Genomic DNA, 22,312 nt, shown 5'->3' with positions numbered 1-22,312 from the left:
AGGGGACTGGGTAAAGGGGACTGAATAAAGGGGACTGGGTAAAGGGGACTGGGTAATGGGAACTGGATAAAAGAGACTGGGTAATGAGGACAGGGTAAAGGGGGACTGGGTAAAGGGGACTGGGTAAAGGGGACCAGGTAAAGGGGACTGGGGAAAGGGGACTGGGTAAAGGGGACTGGGTAAAGGGGACTGGGGAAAGGGGACTGGGTAAAGGGGACTGGGTAAAGGGGACTGGGTAAAGGGGACTGGGGAAAGGGGACTGGGTAAAGGGGACTGGGTAAAGGGGACTGGGGAAAGGGGACTGAGTAAAGGGGACTGGTAAAGGGGACTGGGTAAAGGGGACTGGGTAAAGGGGACAGGGGAAAGGGGACTGGGTAAAGGGGACTGAGTAAAGGAGACTGGTAAAGGGGATGGGGTAAAGGGGACTGGGTAAAGGAGATTGGGTAAAGGGGACGGGGTAAAGGAGATTGGGTAAAGGGGACGGGGTAAAGGGAGACTGGGTAAAGGGGACCGGGTAAAGGGGACGGGGTAAAGGGGACGGGGTAAAGGGGACGGGGTAAAGGGGATGGTGTAAAGGGGACTGGGTAAAGGGGATGGGGTAAAGATTAGTAAAAAGTCTAAACAGAAGGAGATGTTGATGGTTCGAGTGCAGGTGTTGAACACTACACGGTGATCCTCTTAATATCTCTTTATTTAGTTATTACATAAAAAATAAAATTGATAAAAGATGACAATGAATGGTATCTCCAGGGCTTTTAAAGGTGCATGTCGGATAATGTATTTGTACATCCAATTCCAAACCTACAATCCCCGAGGAGTTAACATCCACTCAGTCCCAATATTACCTGTACGTGAGATCATAGCGGGGATGCAGTGGGGGGTGGGAGGTGGGGGGTTGGTGGCAGGAATTTCTGTTGTTCTCCTCCATCTCCCCCCGAATAGATTCCACTTGGGCAGACACTTTGCAATTCCGACAGTGCTGCTTTAATAGACGGGGAGCGCTGTTAATGAGGCGGTGTGTCACGCCTACGCTTGGAGGTTCATCTTGCCTGGTCGGATGGTTTGACACACGCCTGAGGCAATAATGCCATGAGCATCCATGACACGGCCCTCCTGAAATTCAGTCCCATTTCAGTCCCGGCAGTTGAATATCAGGCACTGTGTACAATGGGCCATCCGCTTTGCACTACCAACTGGACTACATGGTGTTGAGTGGGTCTGAGGAGCAAATACATCCTGAACGTGAGCCAACATGGAGTCTACTCACCCATCTTATCTCCTTCCACAGCCCATGTACACTCTCCCCTGTCATAGACACTATCCACCCATTTAATCTCCTCCCACAGCCCATGTACACTCTCCCCTATCCTGGACACTCCCCACACATTCAATCTCCTCCCACAGCCCATGTACACTCTCTGCTATCCTGTACTCTACCCACCCATTTAATCTCCTCCCACAGCCCATGGACACTCTCCCCTATCATGGACTCTACCCACCCATTTAATCTCCTCCCACAGCCCATGGATACTTTCCCCTATCATGGATTATACCCACCCATTTAATCTCCTCCCACAGCCCATGTACACTCTCTGCTATCATAGACTCTACCCATCCATTTAATCTCCTCCCACAGCCCATGTACACTCTCCCTTATCATGGACTCTACCCACCCATTTAATCTCCTCCCACAGCCTATGTACACTGTCTGCTATCCTGGACTCTATCCACCCATTTAATCTCCTCCCACAGCCCATGTACAATTTAGCCTATCATGGACTCTACCCACCTGCATAATCTCCTCCCACAGCCCATGTACACTTTACCCTTTCATGGACTCTACCCACCCGTATAATCTCCTCCCACAGCCCATGTACACTCTCCCCTATCACAGACTCTACCCACCCATTTAATCTCCTCCCACAGCCCATGTACACTTTACCATATCATGGACTCTACCCACCCGTATAATCTCCACCCACAGCCCATGTACACTCTCCCCTATCATGGACCCTACACACCCATTTAATCTCCTCCCACAGCCCATGTACTTTCTCCCCTATCACAGACTCTACCCACCCATTTAATCTCCTCCCACAGCCCATGGACACTCTCCCCTATCATGGACTCTACCCACCCGTATAATCTCCTCCTACAGCCCATGGACACTCTCCCCTATCATGGACTCTACCCACCCGTATAATCTCCTCCCACAGCCCATGTACACTCTCCCCTATCATGGACCCTACCCACCCATTAATCTCCTCCCACAGCCCATGTACTCTCTCCCCTATCACAGACTCTACCCACCCATTTAATCTCCTCCCACAGCCCATGGACACTCTCCCCTATCACGGACTCTCCCCACCCATTTAATCTCCTCCCACAGCCCATGGACACTCTCCCCTATCATGGACTCTACCCACCCATTTAATCTCCTCCCACAGCCCATGTACACTCTCTGCTCTCCTGGATATCCACCCATTCAATCTCCTCCCACAGCCCGTGGACACTGTCCACTATCATGGACTCTACCCACGCATTCAATCTCCTCCCACAGCCCATGGACACTCTCCCATATGACAGACTCTACCCACCCATTTAATCTCCTCCCACAGCCCATGGACACTCTCCCCTATCATGGATTCTACCCACCCATTTAATCACCTCCCACAGCCCGTGTACACTCTTCCCTATCACAGACTCTACCCACCCATTCAATCTCCTCCCACAGCCCATGGACACTCTCCCCAGGGGTGGAAGGTTAGGGGGAAGCTTTGAAAGAATCACCGTATTTGAGGGGGGTGGCGGTTGGGTGTAGGTGAACAAACCGTTAATAATTGGATACATCACGACATTGACACCTCATCGAGCAGCTTTGGATTTGCAAAGCTAAGCAAAATATAACTCCAGCTATAACATTCCTAATTAATATTAATTAACAACAAATGGAACTATACAATAAAAACAATTATATATAAAATTGTTTGGAGATTTGAAGAATGTGTGCTACAATAGATACCGAGTTTAAAAAGGAGAAGAAATGATTTTTGGTCCAGGTCGGTACTTTGGGGGGAAGCAAGTCAATAGTCATTGAAAGGTTCTTCGCAATCCTCACCTTTGACCGGATATTCGCTGCATTTATTGGCTTGTTGAGCTTTCAGTTCAGGAAGAACATCTGAAGGACTGCCATTTATAATTCAAAGCAAAAAAATATTGATAAAATAAAATCCTAAATCACCACGAGCGTAGAGATCCAATTGGGTGAATTGCACTTTCAGTGTCTTCTTCAGCGCCACGTGGCATCTTAGCAGCGGGACCATTTGCCGTTTTACAGATAGTTTGGTGGAGGGCGTTTCTGCTTCGTGGGGGCCAGGCCCACCACCATCTCATGGAAAGGCAAAGTCAGTGATGGTGGATGCCTGGCCCATGTTGGAGGGGTGGGGTGGGGTGTGGGGGGGTGCCGTCAGTAGTAGGAGCCCAGGTGGGATGGGACATGGGTTCCTGGGTGACGAGGGACACTGGGGCTGGGGTACATGGCAGTCGGGCTTGAGCTCCAGTAGGGGTTGGCCGCACCAAAGAAACTCCCCGAAGACACCGGCATGGGCGAAGGATGGGAGGGCACGAAATTCATCTTTTGCTGGTGTGTGTGGTAGGTCGGCATGTAGGGTAGTTCCGCCTGGTACTTGTAGATGGGGGACTCGGGTGGGTGAGGCTGGTGCGCCTGCGCGATCCCCTGGAAGTCAAATTTGTAAGCGTAGCGTTTGCCGTGGACCTTGGTCATAATGTTCTTGTCGTAATAGTAACGCAGCGCCCGGCTCAGCTTGTCGTAGTTCATGTTGGGCTTGCTCTTCCTCTCTCCCCAGCGCCGAGCCACTTCGTCCGGGTCTGTCATCTTGAACTCCCCGTTGGTGCCTTCCCAGGTGATGCAGGCGGAATTGGAACTGTCTGACAACAGCTCCAGCAGAAACTGCCAGAGCTGGATCTGCCCGCTCCCTGCAAACAAGACCAGAGACCGAGAGTGAGAACATGACACACCCGGAACAAGAAACCGCCTCCATCATGAATATCACCGCAAAGTCCAGCCCTCCTCCAACAGCCCATGTACACTCTCCACTATCATGGACTCTACCCACCCATTCAATCTCCTCCCACAGCCCATGTACATTCTCCCCTATCATGGACTCTACCCACCCATTCAATCTCCTCCCACAGCCCATGTACACTCTCCTCTATCACAGACACTACCCACCCATTCAATCTCCTCCCACAGCCCATGTACACTCTCCTCTATCACAGACTCTACCCACCCATTTAATCTCCTCCCACAGCCCATGTACACTCTCCCCTATCACAGACACTACCCACCCATTTAATCTCCTCCCACAGCCCATGTACACTCTCTCCTATCACAGACTCTACCGACCCATTTAATCTCCTCCCACAGCCCATGCACACTCTCCCCTATCACAGACACTACCCACCCATTTAATCTCCTCCCACAGCCCATGTACACTCTCCCCTATCACAGACTCTACCGACCCATTTAATCTCCTCCCACAGCCCATGTACACTCTCCCCTATCATGGACTCTACCCACCCATTCAATCTCCTCCCACAGCCCATGTACACTCTCTCCTATCACGGACTCTACCCACCCATTCAATCTCCTCCCACAGCCCATGTACACTCTCCCCTATCATGGACTCTACCCACCCATTCAATCTCCTCCCACAGCCCATGTACACTCTCCCCTATCATGGACTCTACCCACCCATTCAATCTCCTCCCACAGCCCATGTACACTCTCCCCTATCATGGACACTACCCACCCATTCAATCTCCTCCCACAGCCCATGTACACTCTCCCCTATCACGGACTCTACCCACCCATTCAATCTCTTCCCACAGCCCATGGACACTCTCCCCTATCATGGACTCTACCCACCCATTCAATCTCCTCCCACAGCCCAGGTACACTCTCCCCTATCATGGACTCTACCCACCCATTTAATCTGCTCCCACAGCCCATGTACACTCTCCCCTATCACGGACTCTACCCACCCATTCAATCTCCTCCCACAGCCCATGTACACTCTCCCCTATCACGGACTCTACCCACCCATTCAATCTCTTCCCACAGCCCATGGACACTCTCCCCTATCATGGACTCTACCCACCCATTCAATCTCCTCCCACAGCCCATGTACACTCTCCCCTATCATGGACTCTACCCACCCATTCAATCTCCTCCCACAGCCCATGGACACTATCTCCTATCATGGACTCTATCCTCCCATTCAATCTCCTCCCACAGCCCATGGACACTCTCTCCTATCATGGACTCTACCCACCCATTCAATCTCCTCCCACAGCCCATGGACACTCTCTCCTATCATGGACTCTACCCACCCATTCAATCTCCTCCCACAGCCCATGGACACTCTCCCCTATCACGGACTCTACCCACCCATTCAATCTCTTCCCACAGCCCATGGACACTCTCCCCTATCATGGACTCTACCCACCCATTCAATCTCCTCCCACAGCCCATGGACACTCTCTCCTATCATGGACTCTACCCACCCATTCAATCTCCTCCCACAGCCCATGGACACTCTCCCCTATCATGGACTCTACCCACCCATTCAATCTCCTCCCACAGCCCATGGACACTATCTCCTATCATGGACTCTATCCTCCCATTGAATCACCTTCCACAGCCCGTGGACACTCTCCCCTATCATGGACTCTATCCAGCCACTCAATATCCTCCCACAGCCAATGTACGCTCTCCCCTATCACAGAAACTACCCACCCATTTAATCTCTTCCACAGCCCATGTACACTCTCCAATATCATGGACTCTATCCACCTATTTAATCTCCTCCCACAGCCCATGTACACTCTCCCTTATCATGGACTCTACCCACCCATTCAATCTCCTCCCACAGCCCATGGACACACTCCCCCATCACGGACACTATCCACCCATTTAATCTCCTCCCACAGCCTGTGTACACTCTCCCCTATCATGGATATCCACCCGTTCCATCTCCACCCACAGCTCATGTGCACTCTCCCCTATCACGGGCTCTACCCACTCATTCAATCTCCTCCCACAGCCCATATACAATCTCGCCTCTCACGGACTCTACCCACGCGTTGAATCTCCATCCACAGCCCATGTACACTTCCCCTATGATGGACTCTACCCACCCATTCAATCTCCTCCTACAGCCCTTGTACACTCTCCCCTATCATGGACTTTATCCACCCATTTAATCTCCTCCCACAGCCCATGTACACTCTCCCCTATCATGGACTCTATCCACCCATTGAATCTCCTTCCTCAGCCCGTGACGCATGAGGAGAGATTGTGCCGATTGGGCTTATACTCACTGAAGTTTAGAAGATTGAGAGGGGATCTCATCGAAACCTATAAAATTCTGTCAGGTCTGGACAGACTAGATGCAGGAAGGATGTTTCTGATGGCTGGGGAGTCCAGAACCAGGGGTCATAGTCTAAGGATAAGGGGTAAGCCATTTAGGACTGAAATGAGGAGGAATTTCTTCACCCAGAGAGTGGTGAACCTGTGGAATTCTCTGCCACAGAGGGCGGTGGAGGCCAGTTCATTAAATATATTCAAGAAAGAGTTGGATATGTTTCTTGAGGCTGAAGGGATCAAGGGATATGGGGAAAAGGCGGGGACAGGTTACTGAGTTTGGATAATCAGCCATGATCACATTGAATGGCGGAGCAGGCTCGAAGGGCCGAATGGCCTATTCCTGCTCCTATCTTCTGTTTCTATGTTTCTATGTTTCTATGTTACACTCTCCCCTATCATGGACTCTATCCACCCATTTAATCACCTCCCACAGCCCATATGCACTCTCCCCTATCATGGATGCTACCCACCCATTTAATCTCCTCCCACAGCCCATGTACACTCACCCCTATCATGGCCTCTATCCACCTATTTAATCTCCTCCCACAGCACATGTACACTCTCCCCCATTACGGACTCTACCCACCCATTCAATCTCCTCCCACAGCCCATGTGCACTCTCCCCTATCATGGACTTTATCCACCCATTTCATCTCCTCCCACAGCCCATGTACACTCTCCCCTATCGTTAACTCTACCCACCCATTTAATCTTCTCCCACAGCCCATGTACTCTCTCCCCTATCACGGACACTACCCACCCATTTAATCTCCTCCCACAGCCCATGTACACTCTCCCCTATCATGGATATCCACCCATTCAATCTCCTCCCACAGCCCATGTACACTCTCCCCACCATGGACTCTACAGACCCATTCAATCGCCTCCCACAGCCGATGTACACTCTGCCCTATCACGGACTCTACCCACCCATTCAATCTCCTCCCACAGCCCATGAACACTCTCCCCTATTGTAGTGTCCGTGTGTAGATAAAGACACTGAAGACAGGAGTTGGTTCATAGGTATTTACTAAGCAAGTCTGGGGGGTGGTTCTAAAGGATATACACAATGCACAGGCTTATATAGCCCAAGTGGCAATTACCGGCATTACGCACACCTGGGGCTCTTAAAGGCACATACACCACAATTCCTCCCCTTCTAGCTAACTAGCACATCATATTTTAAGTAATTATTAATTACATGTTATATGCAAAATAATATACATTGCTGTATTAATTAATTATAAGTTAGTCTCTCAGGAGGCTTCCTGACTCGGTCCGGATAACGCCTCGGGGGTGTAGTAGTTTCTGGTGGTGTAGTAGGTTCTTCTGGCAAGGCTGATTCGGCTTGAAGGCCAGTGTCGGGTTCATCGGGTTCCAGTATCACCGGATCGGAGGTAGATATGGGTATCTCTACTTCATCGTTAGATGTATAGCGTGGTGGTGTAGGTTGTCCCTTTTCGGATGACTTGATGATTTGGTTAGCATGGCGCCTTATTATGCTTTCTCCAATGTCCACGGTATACATCAGTGGTCCTAGTCGTGTGCAGATAGTTCCAGGCTGCCATTTCTCGGTACGGTAGTCCCGGGCCAAAACCGGTTGGCCTATCTGGAAGGCCCTAGTTGGCCTTTCATTCATGCCCTGAAACTGCCAGTTCTCCACGTCCCTTCGGATGTTGGGCTTGACCAAATCTAGCCGGCATCTTAGGTTTCTATTGTAGAACATCATGGCGGGAGTTTGGTTTGTAATCATATGTGTTGCATTCCTATATGCAAATAAGAAGTTATCCACCTTGTGCTGAAGTTTTATGTCTTCATTACCCATGGCCTTTATGGCCTTCTTAAAGGTCTGGACAAACCTTTCAGCCAATCCATTGGTGGCGGGATGGTATGGGGCGGATGTGTAGTTCTTTACCCCATTGTTCTTTAAGAACTTTCTGAATTCTTCGGACACAAATTGCGGTCCATTATCAGAACATATCTGTTCCGGCAGCCCATTCCTGGCAAATATGGTCCTTAATACTGTGATGGTTTTTTCCGTGGTGGTGGAGGACATCTTTATTACCTCCGGCCACTTGGAGTGTGCATCAACTGCGATTAAGAACATTGAGTCCATAAATGGACCAGCAAAGTCGATGTGCACCCTTTGCCAGGGAGATGAGGGCCACTCCCATGGATGTAGAGGGGCCTGTGGTGGAGCATTTTGGACCTTCTGGCATCCTAGGCAGCTCTTGGTCATGTCTTCGATGTCTCCATCGATACCTGGCCACCATACAAACGCCCTAGCTAGGTTCTTCATTTTCACTCCACCCAGATGCCCCTCGTGAAGCTCCTTTAGCACTTTATCCTGGAGTTTGGGTGGAATCACCACTCTGGATCCACACATCAAGGTTCCTCGGCACACTGACAGCTGTTCTCTTCTTTGCGAGAATGCTGGCAACAGTGGTTCGCCATGTGCTGGCCATCCCTTCATTGTTAAATCGTAGACCCGTGAGAGAGTAGGGTCATTTCTGGTCTCCCTTTCAATGGCAGAATTTGTCACCGGTAGACATTCCACTATGGTAGAGTGGAATATCTCTACTGGGTCTACTGTCGGTGCCTCTTCTATCGTTGGCAACGGCAGGCGCGATAAACCGTCAGCATTCCCATGCTGTTTTGACCCTTTGTATTCAATGTTGTATTGGTGTGCCCCTAGAAAAAGGGACCACCTCTGTAGTCTTTGTGCCGTCATAATGGGGACACCTTTCTTAGGGTTGAATATGGAGATGAGGGGTTGATGGTCAGTCAGCAAGGTAAATTTTTGTCCGTGTAGGTAATGGTTGAATTTCTTCACTCCCCACACCAGGCTGAGTGCTTCCCTGTCTATCTGGGAATAGTTACGCTCAGCTGAGTTCAATGAGCGTGACGCAAAAGCTATCGGCCGTTCCGAGCCATCAGGGAATCTATGGGACAATACCGCTCCTATGCCGTAAGGGGATGCATCGCACGCCAGTCTGATTGGTTGTGATGGGTTGTAATGAGCCCAAACTTTCTCGGATGTGATTAAGTCTTTACATTTATGGAAGGCACGTTTACAGTCTTCGTTCCATTTCCAAATCACTCCTGTGTGTAGAAGATCATTAAGAGGGTGTAGAATAGTTGATAAGTTCGGTAAAAATTTATGATAGTAATTTATTAATCCCAGGAATGACCTCAATTGTGAAACATTTTCAGGTGCTGGGGCTTTTATAACTGCTTCAATTTTTTCAGGTGACTTATGCAACCCTTCCTTATTAATTATGTGGCCACAATATGATATCTGATTTTGGAAAAATTCGCACTTGGGGCGATTTGCTCGTAGGCCCCGTTCTTTCAGCCTAGTGAGCACCTGCTCCAAATTGGCAAGGTGCTCGTTGTCATTTCCTCCTGTTATAAGGATGTCGTCTAGGTAACACTGAGTCCCCGGAATCCCTTGCAGGACTTGCTCCATAGCTCTTTGCCAGATAGCTGGAGCTGATGCTACTCCAAAAACCAGTCGATTGTACTGGTACAGGCCTTTGTGTGTGTTTATTGTGAGATACTTTTTAGAGGTCTCCTCAACCTCCATCTGTAGATATGCCTGTGCCAAGTCAATTTTTGTGAAACGTTTTCCTCCGGATAGTGAGGCGAAAATATCTTCTATCCTCGGAAGAGGATACTGTACCGTGTGAAGGACCGGGTTTACAGTCACCTTAAAGTCCCGACAGATGCGAATTTTTCTCTGTTCCTCAGAGTTATTTTTCAATGCTTTTTTCATGACTGGAATGATGGGTGTTGCCCATTCGCTCCAATCTATTTTGGATAATACGCCTGCCTTTTCCAAATTCTCCAGCTCTGCCTCGACTGCCGGACGTATTGCGTATGGCACCGGTCTTGCCTTAAAAATTTTTGGAATTGCTGCATCTTCCACTTTTATTGAGGCGGTGATGCCTTTCAAGGATCCTAGTTTCTCTTGAAACACTTCTTTGGCGTTGGCCAAGATGTCTTTTAATCGTTCAGGTATGATGTCATCCTTGTTTTTTTCCTTACTGGTCACCGTCAGTGCCTGAATGGAGTGCCAGTCTAAACGTATCTTCCTTATCCATTCACGTCCCAACAACGGTGGACCACCATCTTGTAGAATGTATAAATACAACTTTTGTATTTCTTTGCCGTTGTATACCACAGGCACCTTTATTTTTCCTTTGGGGTATACTTTCTGCCCCGTATATGTTTTTAAGATAATGGATGTGTCTTTTAGCGGTATATGCGAAAATAGCCTCTCGTAATCTCGTCGATTTATTATGGTTAGAGCTGATCCTGTATCTAGCTCCATTTTAACTGGGGACCCTGCTATTATGAGGGTAACCCAAATGGTCTGGTAATCTTCATTGGCAATTACATTATGTAATTTGAGAGAGCTTAGTCTCTTGTTCCCGGAGTCGCTATCGCTCTTCTGGTCTTTGGAACTACTGTCCGTCATCATTTGTACCTTTCTGTGCTTTTCCTTATTGATTCTTTTCCCGTTAGTGGATTTTTTATTTTCAGATCGGCATACACGTGGAATGTGTCCCATCTTTCCGCATCGCCTGCATGCTTTTTCTTTGAACCAGCAATCCCTCTGGTCATGGTTGGATCTGCCGCAGCGATAACATCTCTTGAAACCCAGTGTCATTTCATGGGTGCCGAAGTCCTGTGGTCTTTGCTGTATCTTTGCCGCTCCTATTGCACTGAAAGACTTGTCCAGTGTTAAATCTTTTCCAGAAGATACCTTTTTTTGTGTTTCTACACTTAGGGGATCGCAGATGAATTTGTCTTGCAGAGAATCTGCCTCGAATTGGCAGTGTAGGGTATCAACAATCTCCTCAAAATTCTTGTCCATCGGTTCGGCTGGAGTGATTAAGTTGCGTAACAGCTTGTATGTTTCTGCGCCCATTAGATCCAGAAGCACTGAAGCTTTTTTTCATCTTCTATTCCATTTGCGGTGCAAAACACCTCCACTCTTTCTACATATGTGGTCCAATTCTCTATCTTGTTATCAAAAACATCAATATTGCCAAAGTTAGGCTCTGTTTCGTTATCAAAACATCCATATTGCCAGACTTAGGCATTTCAAAAAAAAGATATGGCGCTTCCCGCGCTTTTTTTTTTTCTCTGTAGCAACGATATGGCGCTTCCTGCGCTTTCCCACCGCTGCCACCGATAACAACGCTGTTTTACTGTGGTTTCCGTTTATTGACTGTTGGAGATTCGTTCCCGATGGAGGTCTAAACGCTGACCTGCTTGCCGCGCCGGCCATCTCCCGAGTGCACCCTCCCAGTCCGTTATTGCTTGCCTCCGATTTCGCTGCCTGTCTCAGCTGTAGAGCCCGACGCTGGAGCCCCAGCCTGATGCCCAGGAAGGATTAGCGCAGTACCTGCCAGCAGCTTGGCCAGCTGGTGAAACCACAGTTTCTATAACTTCCTTGAGTCTTCTGGACGCTGGAGGAATCGATGTCCTTGAGGTGCTGCCGAATTGCAGGTAAGTCCGTTACCACTTCGTCGCCACTGTAGTGTCCGTGTGTAGATAAAGACACTGAAGACAGGAGTTGGTTCATAGGTATTTACTAAGCAAGTCTGGGGGGGTGGTTCTAAAGGATATACACAATACACAGGCTTATATAGCCCAAGTGGCAATTACCGGCATTACGCACACCTGGGGCTCTTAAAGGCACATACACCACACCTATCATGAATTCTACCCATCCATTTATTCTCCTCCCACAGCCCATGTACACTCTCCTCTATCACGGACTCTACCCACTCATTCAATCTCCTTCCACAGCCCATGGACACTCTCCCCTATCGCAGACTCTACCCACCCATTTAATCTCCTCCCACAGCCCATGTACACTCTCCCCTATCATGGATATCCACCCATTCAAGCTCCTCCCACAGCCCATGTACACTCTCCCCTATCATGGATGATACCCACCCATTTAATCACCTCCCACAGCCCGTGGACACTCTCCCCTGTCACGGACTCTACCGACCCACTTAATCTCCTCCCACAGCCCATGTACTCTCTCCCCTAACACGGATGCTATCCACCCGTTTAATCTCCTCCAACAACACATGAACTCTCTCCCCTATCATGGACTCTAGCCATTCACTTAATCTTCTCCAACAGCCCATGGACACTCTCCCCTATCACGGACTCTACCCACCCGTTTAATCTCCTCCCACAGCCTATGTACACTCTCCCCCATCATGGAAAACCACCCATTCAATCTCCTCCCACAGCCCATTTGGAATCTCCTCTATCACGGACTCTACCCACTCATTAAATCTCCTCTCCCACAGCCCAGGTACACTATCCCTATCATGGACTCTACAGACCCATTCAATATCCTCCCACAGCCGACCTACACTCTCCCCTATCACGGACTCGACCCACCCATTCAATCTCCTCCCACAGCCCATATACACTCTCCCCTATCATGGACACTACCCACCCATTTAATCTCCTCCCACAGCCCATGTACACTCTCCCCTATCATGGCCTCTACCCATCCATTGAATCTCCTCCCACAGCACATGTACACTCTCCCCTATTACGGACTCTACCCATCCATTTAATCTCCTTCCACAGCCCATGTACACTCTCCCCTATTACTGACTCTACCCACCCATTCAATCTCTTCCCACAGCCCATGGACACTCTCCCCTATCACGGACTCTACCCACCCATTTAATCTCCTCCCACAGCCCATGTACACTCTCCCCTATCATGGATGCTATCCACCCGTTTAATCTCCTCCCACAGCCCATGAACTCTCTCCGCTATCATGGACTCTATCCACCCTTTTAATCTCCTCCCACAGCCCATGTACACTCTCGCCTCTCACGGCCTCTACCCACCCATTGAATCTCCTCCCACAGCCCATGGACACTCTCCCCTATCATGGACTCTACCCACACATTCAATCTCCTCCCACAGCCCATGGACACTCTCCCCTATCATGGACTCTACCCACGCATTCAATCTCCTCCCACAACCCATGTACACTCTCCCCTATCATGGACTCTACCCACCCATTCAGTCTCCTCCTACAGCCCATGGACACTTTCCCCTATCATGAACGGTCTCCACCCATTCAATCTCTTCCCACAGCCCATGTACACTCTCCCCTCTCACGGACTCTACCCACCCGTTTAATCTCCTCCCACAGCCCATAAACTCTCTCCGCTATCATGGACTCTATCCACCCATTTAATCTCCTCCCACAGCCCATGTACACTCTCCCCTATCATGGACTCCACCCACCCATTTAATCTCCTCCCACAGCCCATGGGCACTCTCCCCTATCATGGACTCTACCCACCCATTTAATCTCCTCCCACAGCCCATGGACACTCTCCCCTATCATGGACTCTACCCACCCAATTAATCTCCTCCCACAGCCCATCTGCACTCTCCTCTATCATGGACTCTACCCACCCATTCAATCTCCTCCCACAACCCATTTACCCCCTCCCCTATCATGGAGTCTACCCACCCTTATATTCTCCTCCCAGTGTGGTGCAGATATTATAATGAGGCTCAGGATTGACCGCTTGTTGGAACAGAGGGATTTGCTGGATGTAGGGAGACCAAGGTCCCTCTAGTCCCATGATACCAGGATAATGGAGTTGTTGATGAGGTGTGACAATGAATCTCTATTGCGAGGCCTGCTTGGAAATCGCATGTTGTGGGCTGCAGATTCACCAGAATGATACCGGGATGAATCTGCACTGCACCCTCTCTGTCTCCTCCCTCCAAACTAACTTCCTCTCCAAGCCAATAGCTTAAATCATGAGGACAGGTAGCGCAGACTAGGTTTGAATTCCCTCGAGTTTAGAAGATTAAGGGGGGATCTAATCGAGGTGTTTGAGATGATTAAAGGATTCGATAGTGGAGAGAGAGAGAGAAACTATTTCCTCTGGTGGGGGGAGTCCAGAACAAGGGGGCAGAACCTTAAAATTAGAGCCAGGCTGTTCAGGGGTGATGTCAGAAAGCACTTCTTCACACAAAGGGGGGTGGAAATCTGGAACTCTCTCCCCCAAAAAGCTGTTGAGGCTGGGGCTGTGTGTCTGTATGCGTGAGTGTGTGTGAGTGCGTGAATATGTGTGTGTAAGTGTGTGTGAGTGTGTGTGTGAGTGTCTGTGAGTATGAGTGTGTGTGTTAGCATGTGTGTGTCTGTGTGTGAGTGTGAGTGTGTGTCTGAGTGTGAGTGTGTGTGAGTGTGTGTGTGAGTGTGTGAGTGTGTGTGTGAGTGTGTGTGCATGAATGTGTGAGTGAGTGTGTCTGTGTGTGTGTCTGAGTGTGAGTGTGTGTGTGTGTGTGTCTGAGTGTGTGAGTGTGTCTGTGTGTGTGTGAGTGTGTGTGTCTGTATCTGAGTGTGTGTGTGTGTGAATGTGTGTGTGTGAGTGTGTGTGTGTCTGAGTGTGTGTGTGTGAGTGAGTGTGTCTGTGTGTGTGTGTCTGAGTGTGAGTGTGTGTGTCTGAGTTTGTGTTTGAATATGTGTGTGAGTGAATGTGTGTGTCTGTGTGTCTGTGTGTGAGTGTGTGTGTGTGTGTGTGAGTGTGTGTGTCTGTATCTGAGTGTGTGTGTGTGTCTGTGAGTGTGTGTGTCTGTGTGTCTGTGTGTGAGTGTGTGTGTGTGTCGGTGAGTGTGTGTGTGTGTGAGTGTGTCTGTGTGTGTGTGAGTGTGTGTGTCTGTATTTGCGTGTGTGTGTGTGTGAATGTGTGTGTGTGAGTGTGTCTGTGTCTGAGTGTGTGTGCGTGAATGTGTGAGTGAGTGTGTCTGTGTGTGTGTGTGTCTGAGTGTGAGTGTGTGTGTCTGAGTTTGTGTTTGAATATGTGTGTGAGTGAATGTGTGTGTCTGTGTGTCTGTGTGTGAGTGTGTGTGTGTGTCTGTGAGTGTGTGTGTCTGTATCTGAGTGTGTGTGTGTGTGAATGTGTGTGTGTGAGTGTGTGTCTGTGTCTGAGTGTGTGTGCGTGAATGTGTGAGTGAGTGTGTCTGTGTGTGTGTGTCTGAGTGTGAGTGTGTGTGTCTGAGTTTGTGTTTGAATATGTGTGTGAGTGAATGTGTGTGTCTGTGTGTCTGTGTGTGAGTGTGTGTGTGTGTCTGTGAGTGTGTGTGTCTGTATCTGAGTGTGTGAATGTGTGTGTGTGAGTGTGTGTGCGTGAATGTGTGAGTGAGTGTGTCTGTGTGTGTGTGTCTGAGTGTGAGTGTGTGTGTCTGAGTTTGTGTTTGAATATGTGTGTGAGTGAATGTGTGTGTCTGTGTGTCTGTGTGTGAGTGTGTCTGTGTGTGTGTGAGTGTGTGTGTCTGTATCTGAGTGTGTGTGTGTGTGAATGTGTGTGTGTGAGTGTGTGTGTGTCTGAGTGTGTGTGCGTGAATGTGTGAGTGAGTGTGTCTGTGTGTGTGTGTCTGAGTGTGAGTGTGTGTGTCTGAGTTTGTGTGCGTGAATGTGTGAGTGAGTGTGTCTGTGTGTGTGTGTCTGAGTGTGAGTGTGTGTGTCTGAGTTTGTGTTTGAATGTGTGTGTGAGTGAATGTGTGTGTCTGTGTGTCTGTGTGTGAGTGTGTGTGTGTCTGTGAGTGTGTGTGTCTGTGTGTGTCTGTGTGTGAGTGTGTGTGTGTGTCTGTGAGTGTGTGTGTCTGTGTGTCTGTGTGAGTGTGTGTGTGTGTGTCTGAGTGTGAGTGTGTGTGCGTCTGTGAGTGTGTGTGTCTGTGTGTGTCTGTGTGTGAGTGTGTGTGTGTGTGTCTGAGTGTGAGTGTGTGTGTGTCTGTGAGTGTGTGTGTCTGTGTGTGAGTGTGTGTGTGTGTCTGTGAGTGTGTGTGTCTGTGTGTGAGTGTGTGTGTTTGTATGTGTGTCTGTGTGTGTGCGTGAGTGTGTCTGTGTGTGAGTGTGTGTCTGAGTGTGTGTGTCGTGTATTGATTGCGAGTTTGACACCAGTAAATACGGTAATGTAATGTGCATTGCATTGTGGGAATTACCCGGGAAAGCTGCAGTCGGCCATTTTACGCAATAAAGTGAACATCGCAGTTATAAGCCTGTCTGCCTGACTCTGATTTAATTCGACGTATCTACATGCTTGATTGAACGCATTAAAGCATAGATACAACATTGGCGACGAGGATAATGGACAGACTCATTTTAAATAGGTAGTTGCCCAAGTTTAGTTAGTTAGGATGGAGAAGACCGGCATTCAAAATTTTGCATGCTTCACCAAGCCAGCCACGTTGGGTCCAAGATGGACGAGGTGGTTAATATCTTTTGAGCTTTATGCCGATGGCAAAGGACTCATTATCGACGATACCTCTACAGGTGCAACAAAGCAGAGGAGAAGAGCTCTACTTCTACACCTAGCAGGACCAGATGTCCAGGATATCTTTTCGACTCTATCGGGCACAGGAGAGCCAGCAGACTACACGGCGGCGGTTAGTACTTTGAATCACTACTTCGCGCCCCAGGTCAATGCAGCATTTGCTAGACAGACTTTTCAAAAGTTGTCCCAGAAGGCAGTTGAGACTGTGCTACAATTTGCTACTCGCTTGCGGCAGGCTGCTAAAGACTGTGCTTTTGGGGGGGATGCGGATACTCAAATAAGAGATGCTATCCTGAGTAGGTGCACATCAGCCTATGTGCGGAGAAAATTGCTAGAGGAAGGGTATGGTCTAACGCTCGCCCGTACGTTATAATTGGCCTCACAATGTGAAAACATCGAGGAGCAGATGTCAGCCATGTCATGTACAGAGAAGGCGGAGACAGATACTGTTCGTCGTGTGTAGGGGTTTCGCAAAATTCCCCTAATTTCCCTGAAGATAAAAGAAACATTGGTCCACATCGTGGATGACGATTTATGTGTTTTGAATTGCCTCTGGGTCAGATCAATGTTTTAAAGCATGCTCAGAACCACGAAAGACTGCTGAGCTGGGCTGAGCTGGACTACAACGGAATCGAGGAAATTCATGGAAGTATTCACACACATTGAGACAGTACATCTTGATTAAAATTTGTGCTTTTGAGCCCGGTCAAACACAGAGGTTTTAAAATGGCCATCAGCAAAAAGCATGGCAAAAAGAAGCTAAGCAGCTTGTAATGTGTCTGTGTGAAAGACCTGTCAATCAAACCAGGGAGGTCAGGAGTTGCCCACTTGACCCGAGGCCGACTATGGCTGGCTATGTTTAAACAAGCAATTCAGCAACCAATCATAGTCCTTTTGTTTGTGTACTGGAACTTTAGGTGGGAATTTTCCAGACAGAACGGCAGCAGCACACAGGTATAAAGATAGCTGCTGAGAAGCTATCTCCCTCTTTTTACTTCGCTGGACCACAGGTGAGCAGGGTGTTCTGACTCCTCAACAAGACAACCTAGCAAGGAGTTTGGGGTGGTGATTTAAGGGAATTGCTAAGATTGTTTAAATAACATTGTAGCCATTGTATCCCTCGTTTTCACCGTCTGTACCCCCCCCCCCCCCCCCCGTTATACACTTTTACTGCATTTACTGTGTTCGTGTGGTATAGTTTATATTTGATTATGGTTTCTTTAGTTTAATAAATTTTGACTTTTCTCACATCCAAATCAATTGTCTGTTTTAATATCATTAATTATAAGTCCTCCAGTCAGAACTGAAAGGTGGGGTAGCGATTCGGAACCGCTGTTAAAATTGGTTTACAGTGCAGCAGGCAAAAAGGCTGCTGGCCAGGTATGTTACCATAAACCAGTTAATAGATGCCCCCCTACACGTGTTACATAGAAAAGAGGGTATTATGCAAAAAGCTCAACAGAGAAACCAAAGGGAAATGGCCATAGGAACAAAAGGAAATGTTACAGATGTGGACACACAGACCACATGGGCAGAGGTCCGAAATGCCCAGCACGCGGACAAACATGTCATAAGTGCAAAGGAAAGGATAATTTCTCCAAAGTATGCCGCACAAAGGGTACAAAGAAACACAGTGTGAACAATGTAGAGGAACAAAATAAGTGTGCATTTGCTGTTACTGGAAATAACGTGACAGAGAGGCTTACCTTTTGTGTGGGGGGAGTAAACCTGAGAATGTTAATTGATTCGGGTGCAACTAATAATGTGATAGATGAGAATACATGGGAAGGATTAAAGTCAGAACACATTAAGTGTCAGTCACATGTCCCTAAGACAGAGAGAAAGTTATTCTCTTATGCTTCTAGCCGACCACTGTCAGTTAAAGGTGTATTCACATGTGGGATTACAATAGGTAAGAGAACTGAGCAGGCGGAGTTCATTGTGGTTGAAGGCCATGGAGAGCCGTTGCTAGGAAGGGAGACAGCCATGAAACTGGGAGTTTTAAAAATAGGTGCAGATGTCTCAGCTGTGGTAGATGTAACACAGCTACTAGAACAGCGGTACCCAAAGGTGTTCCAGGGAGTAGGAAGGCTGAACACAAAACAGATCAGTTTGTATATCGACCCACAAGTGAAGCCTGTGGCCCAGCCACTCAGGCGTATACCATTCAACTTAAGGGGGACAGTAGAGGCCAAAATAAAACAATTGAGGGACATGGACATTATAGAACCTGTAACTGGTCCCACCCCATGGGTAAATCCTGTGGTTATTGTACCAAAAGCGGATAAGGATGTAAGGTTATGCCTAGACATGAGACGAGCAAACCAGGCAATAGTGAGGGAACGATATCCAATCCCCACCGTTGCTGAGATGCTCCAAGGTATGAATGGCTCGACAGTGTTTAGTTAGCTAGACCTGAAATGGGGTTATCACCAGCTAGAACTGACCCCTGAGTCACGAGAAATCACAACGTTTGCAGTACATAACGGAATATACAGGTACAAGAGGCTGATATTCGGTGTATCTTCAGCTAGTGAGCAATATCAGCACGAGATAGCTAATGCCTTAGCTGGAATAGAGGGTGTTGAAAACATCTCAGATGACATTATCGTGCATGCACACGACCAGGAAACGCACGACAGACGCCTGCACGCTGTCATGACCAGACTAATGGAAAGTGGACTGACACTAAACTCAGAGAAGTGCCAATTCAACTTGGACCGATTGATTTTCATGGGAATCCTGTTGTCTGAAAAGGGCATCGGGCCAACAGCAGAGAGAGTGCGAGCGGTGGCAGAAGCTCGGGAACCAGAGAATGCTACAGAGGTGAGGAGTTTCTTGGGGCTCGGGTACAGTAGCAGATTCATCCCACAGTTTGCAACGCTATCGGAGCCACTGCGACGCCTGACGAGAAAAGACACACCATTTAAATTTGGATCACAACAGAGACAGTCATTCAGTGCACTCAAGGAAGAGTTGGCCAAAGCCGGCACTTTAGCATATTTTGATAAGGACGCACCAACCAAGGTGATAGCAGATGCCAGTCCTGTCGGTTTAGGTGCAGTACTAGTTCAGGACCAACAGGGACAAGAGGTGCCAATATGCTATGTAAGTCGTAGTTTAACAGACTGTGAGAGGAAATACTCTCAAACAGAGAGAGAGGCCTTAGCTCTTGTATGGGCTTGTGAGAGGCTGCATCCATATGTGTATGGCTGAAAATTTAACTTGGTAACTGACCATAAGCCATTACAAGTGATATACGGCCCACACTCCAAACCCTGTGCCCGTATAGAGAGATGGGTACTTAGATTACAGCCGTACGATTTTAAGGTGATACACATTCCAGGCAAGCAAAACATTGCAGACCCACTGTCACGATTGCTGGGGGAGACAGCAAAACAGGAGAGACAATCTCATGGCTCAGATGAATATGTGAGATTTGTAGCTGTGAGTGCAACACCAAAAGCACTCACTACTAGAGAGGTGGAGGAAGCCTCTGCTACCAACCCAGAGCTGATTGAGGTATGGAAAGCAATCACAAACGGACATTTTGAGAACTGGAAAGCTTATGCAGCAATTGCAAACGAGCTGTGCGTAGTGGGGTACCTAGTTCTTCCGGGAACACGCATTGTGCTACCCACAGTGTTACACGTACGAGCCCTGGTGTTAGCACATGAAGGACACTTGGGAATAGTTGGAACAAAGCAACATCTCAGAACCAAGGTTTGGTGGCCTGGCATGGACAAGGCAGCTGAAAAACACTGTAAAGCGTGCCACGGCTGTCAGATAGTAGCCAGGCCCGACCCACCTGAACCGTTGAGACCAACACCATTACCGGAGGGCCCCTGGCAGGATGTAGCTATAGACTTACTGGGACCCTTGCCATCCAACCACTCCATCCTTGTGGTAGTTGATTATTATAGTCGCGACTATGAATACGACATCATGACCTCCACAACAACAGAGAAGGTTATTGATAGTCTAGAGTCAATCTTCAGCCGTCATGGTTTGCCAATCACCTGCAAATCTGATAATGGTCCCCAATTCAATGATCTCATTGAATGGCGGAGCAGGCTCAAAGGGCCGAATGGCCTACTCCTGTTCCTATCTCTATGTTTCTAAAACAACGGGATCAAACACCTGAAAACGACAGCAAAATGGGCTCAGGCTAACGGAGAAGTCGAGCGCCAGAATGCATCACTGATGAAGAGAATCAGAAATGCTCAGTCAGAAGGACTAGATTGGAAACGTGAACTTAGAAAATATGTGACTGTGTACAGGGGCTTTGACCATGCCACAACAGGAAAGAGCCTGGCAGAGCTGCTCTTTAAACGGAAAATGAGAGGAAAACTGCCAGACGTCACAGAGTCGCGCGCAGACATGGAAGTACGTGACCGGGACGCAGAACAAAAAGGCAAGTCAAAATTGTACGCAGATGAACAGCGGAGAACACAATACTCAGAGGTGGAAGTTGGCGACACGGTGCTGGTACGGCAGGACAAAGTGGACAAGTTCACCACTCCTTTTAATGCCACACCGCACAAAGTTTTGAGTAAAACAAGGAGTCAAGTAGTAGTGGAATCTCCAGAAGCAGCACGCTACTCGAGAAACACTACGTTTGTGAAGAAATACAGGACCAATGGACCAAAGGAGACACTCCATGAGCAGGAGGAAACACAAGGGACTGAGGACAGTATAGTAGACCCTGACACACATACCACTGTGACACAGGCAATACCCACTGACACCAACATGTCAGACCTACCCAATACAGCCAGACCTCAAAGGGTTAAAAGAAAACCCCAAAGACTGTCTGATTATGTCACAACATAAACTGTGCGAGAACTGCATGGGTGATGTTAAATGTTTAAACCTGGGAATTATTTAGTTGTGTGGTAAGACACAAGTTTGTAAAAGGTTTATAAACCAAATAAGTTATGCAGTGTTATTGTAAGCAACTGTTTGTAAACTGCAAGTTTGTTTCCAAGGAAAAGGGGGATGTCGTGTATTGATTGCGAGTTTAACACCAGTCAATACGGTAATGTAATGTGCATTGCATTATGGGAATTACCCGGGAAAGCTGCAGTCGGCCATTTTACGCAATAAAGTAAAGATCACAGTTATAAGCCTGTCTGCCTGACTCTGATTTAATTCGACGTATCTACATGCTTGATTGAATGCATTAAAGCACAGATACAACAGTGTGTGTCTGAGTTTGTGTTTGAATGTGTGTGTGAGTGAATGTGTGTGTGTGTGTGTGTCTGTGTGTGAGTGAATGTGTGTGAGTGTGAGTGTGTCTCTGTGAGTGTGTGTGTGTGTGTCTGTGTGTGAGTGTGTGTGTGTCTCTGTGAGTGTGTGTGTCTGTGTGTGAGTGTGTGTGTGTCTCTGTGAGTGTGTGTGTGTGTGTCTGTGTGTGAGTGTGTGTGTGTCTCTGTGAGTGTGTGTCTCTGTGAGTGTGTGTCTGTGTGTGAGTGTGTGTGTGTCTCTGTGAGTGTGTGTGTGTGTGTCTGTGTGT

General features: G+C 48.3%; 1 protein-coding gene across 2 annotated transcripts in view; it reads right to left on the bottom strand.

Annotated features, from left to right (window-relative positions):
• Positions 1-673: 673 nt before the first annotated feature.
• The window catches only part of LOC147110190 (Friend leukemia integration 1 transcription factor-like), a 54,518-nt gene continuing 32,879 nt past the window's right edge, over positions 674-22,312 (bottom strand). For both annotated transcript variants that reach the window (XM_086004117.1, XM_086004118.1), the window contains one exon: positions 674-3,996. In XM_086004117.1, coding sequence (XP_085860243.1) covers positions 3,467-3,996 — 530 coding nt within the window. In that variant the 3' untranslated portion in view covers positions 674-3,466. The remainder of the gene's footprint in view (positions 3,997-22,312) is intronic.

The sequence above is a fragment of the Somniosus microcephalus genome, chromosome 12 (genome assembly GCF_052327205.1).
Source record: "Somniosus microcephalus isolate GS21.2 chromosome 12, FLI_Smic_1.0, whole genome shotgun sequence".
Classification (NCBI taxonomy): domain Eukaryota; kingdom Metazoa; phylum Chordata; class Chondrichthyes; order Squaliformes; family Somniosidae; genus Somniosus; species Somniosus microcephalus.
The sequence above is the reverse complement of the archived record's forward strand: the minus strand, read 5'-3'. Positions and strand labels throughout refer to the sequence as shown.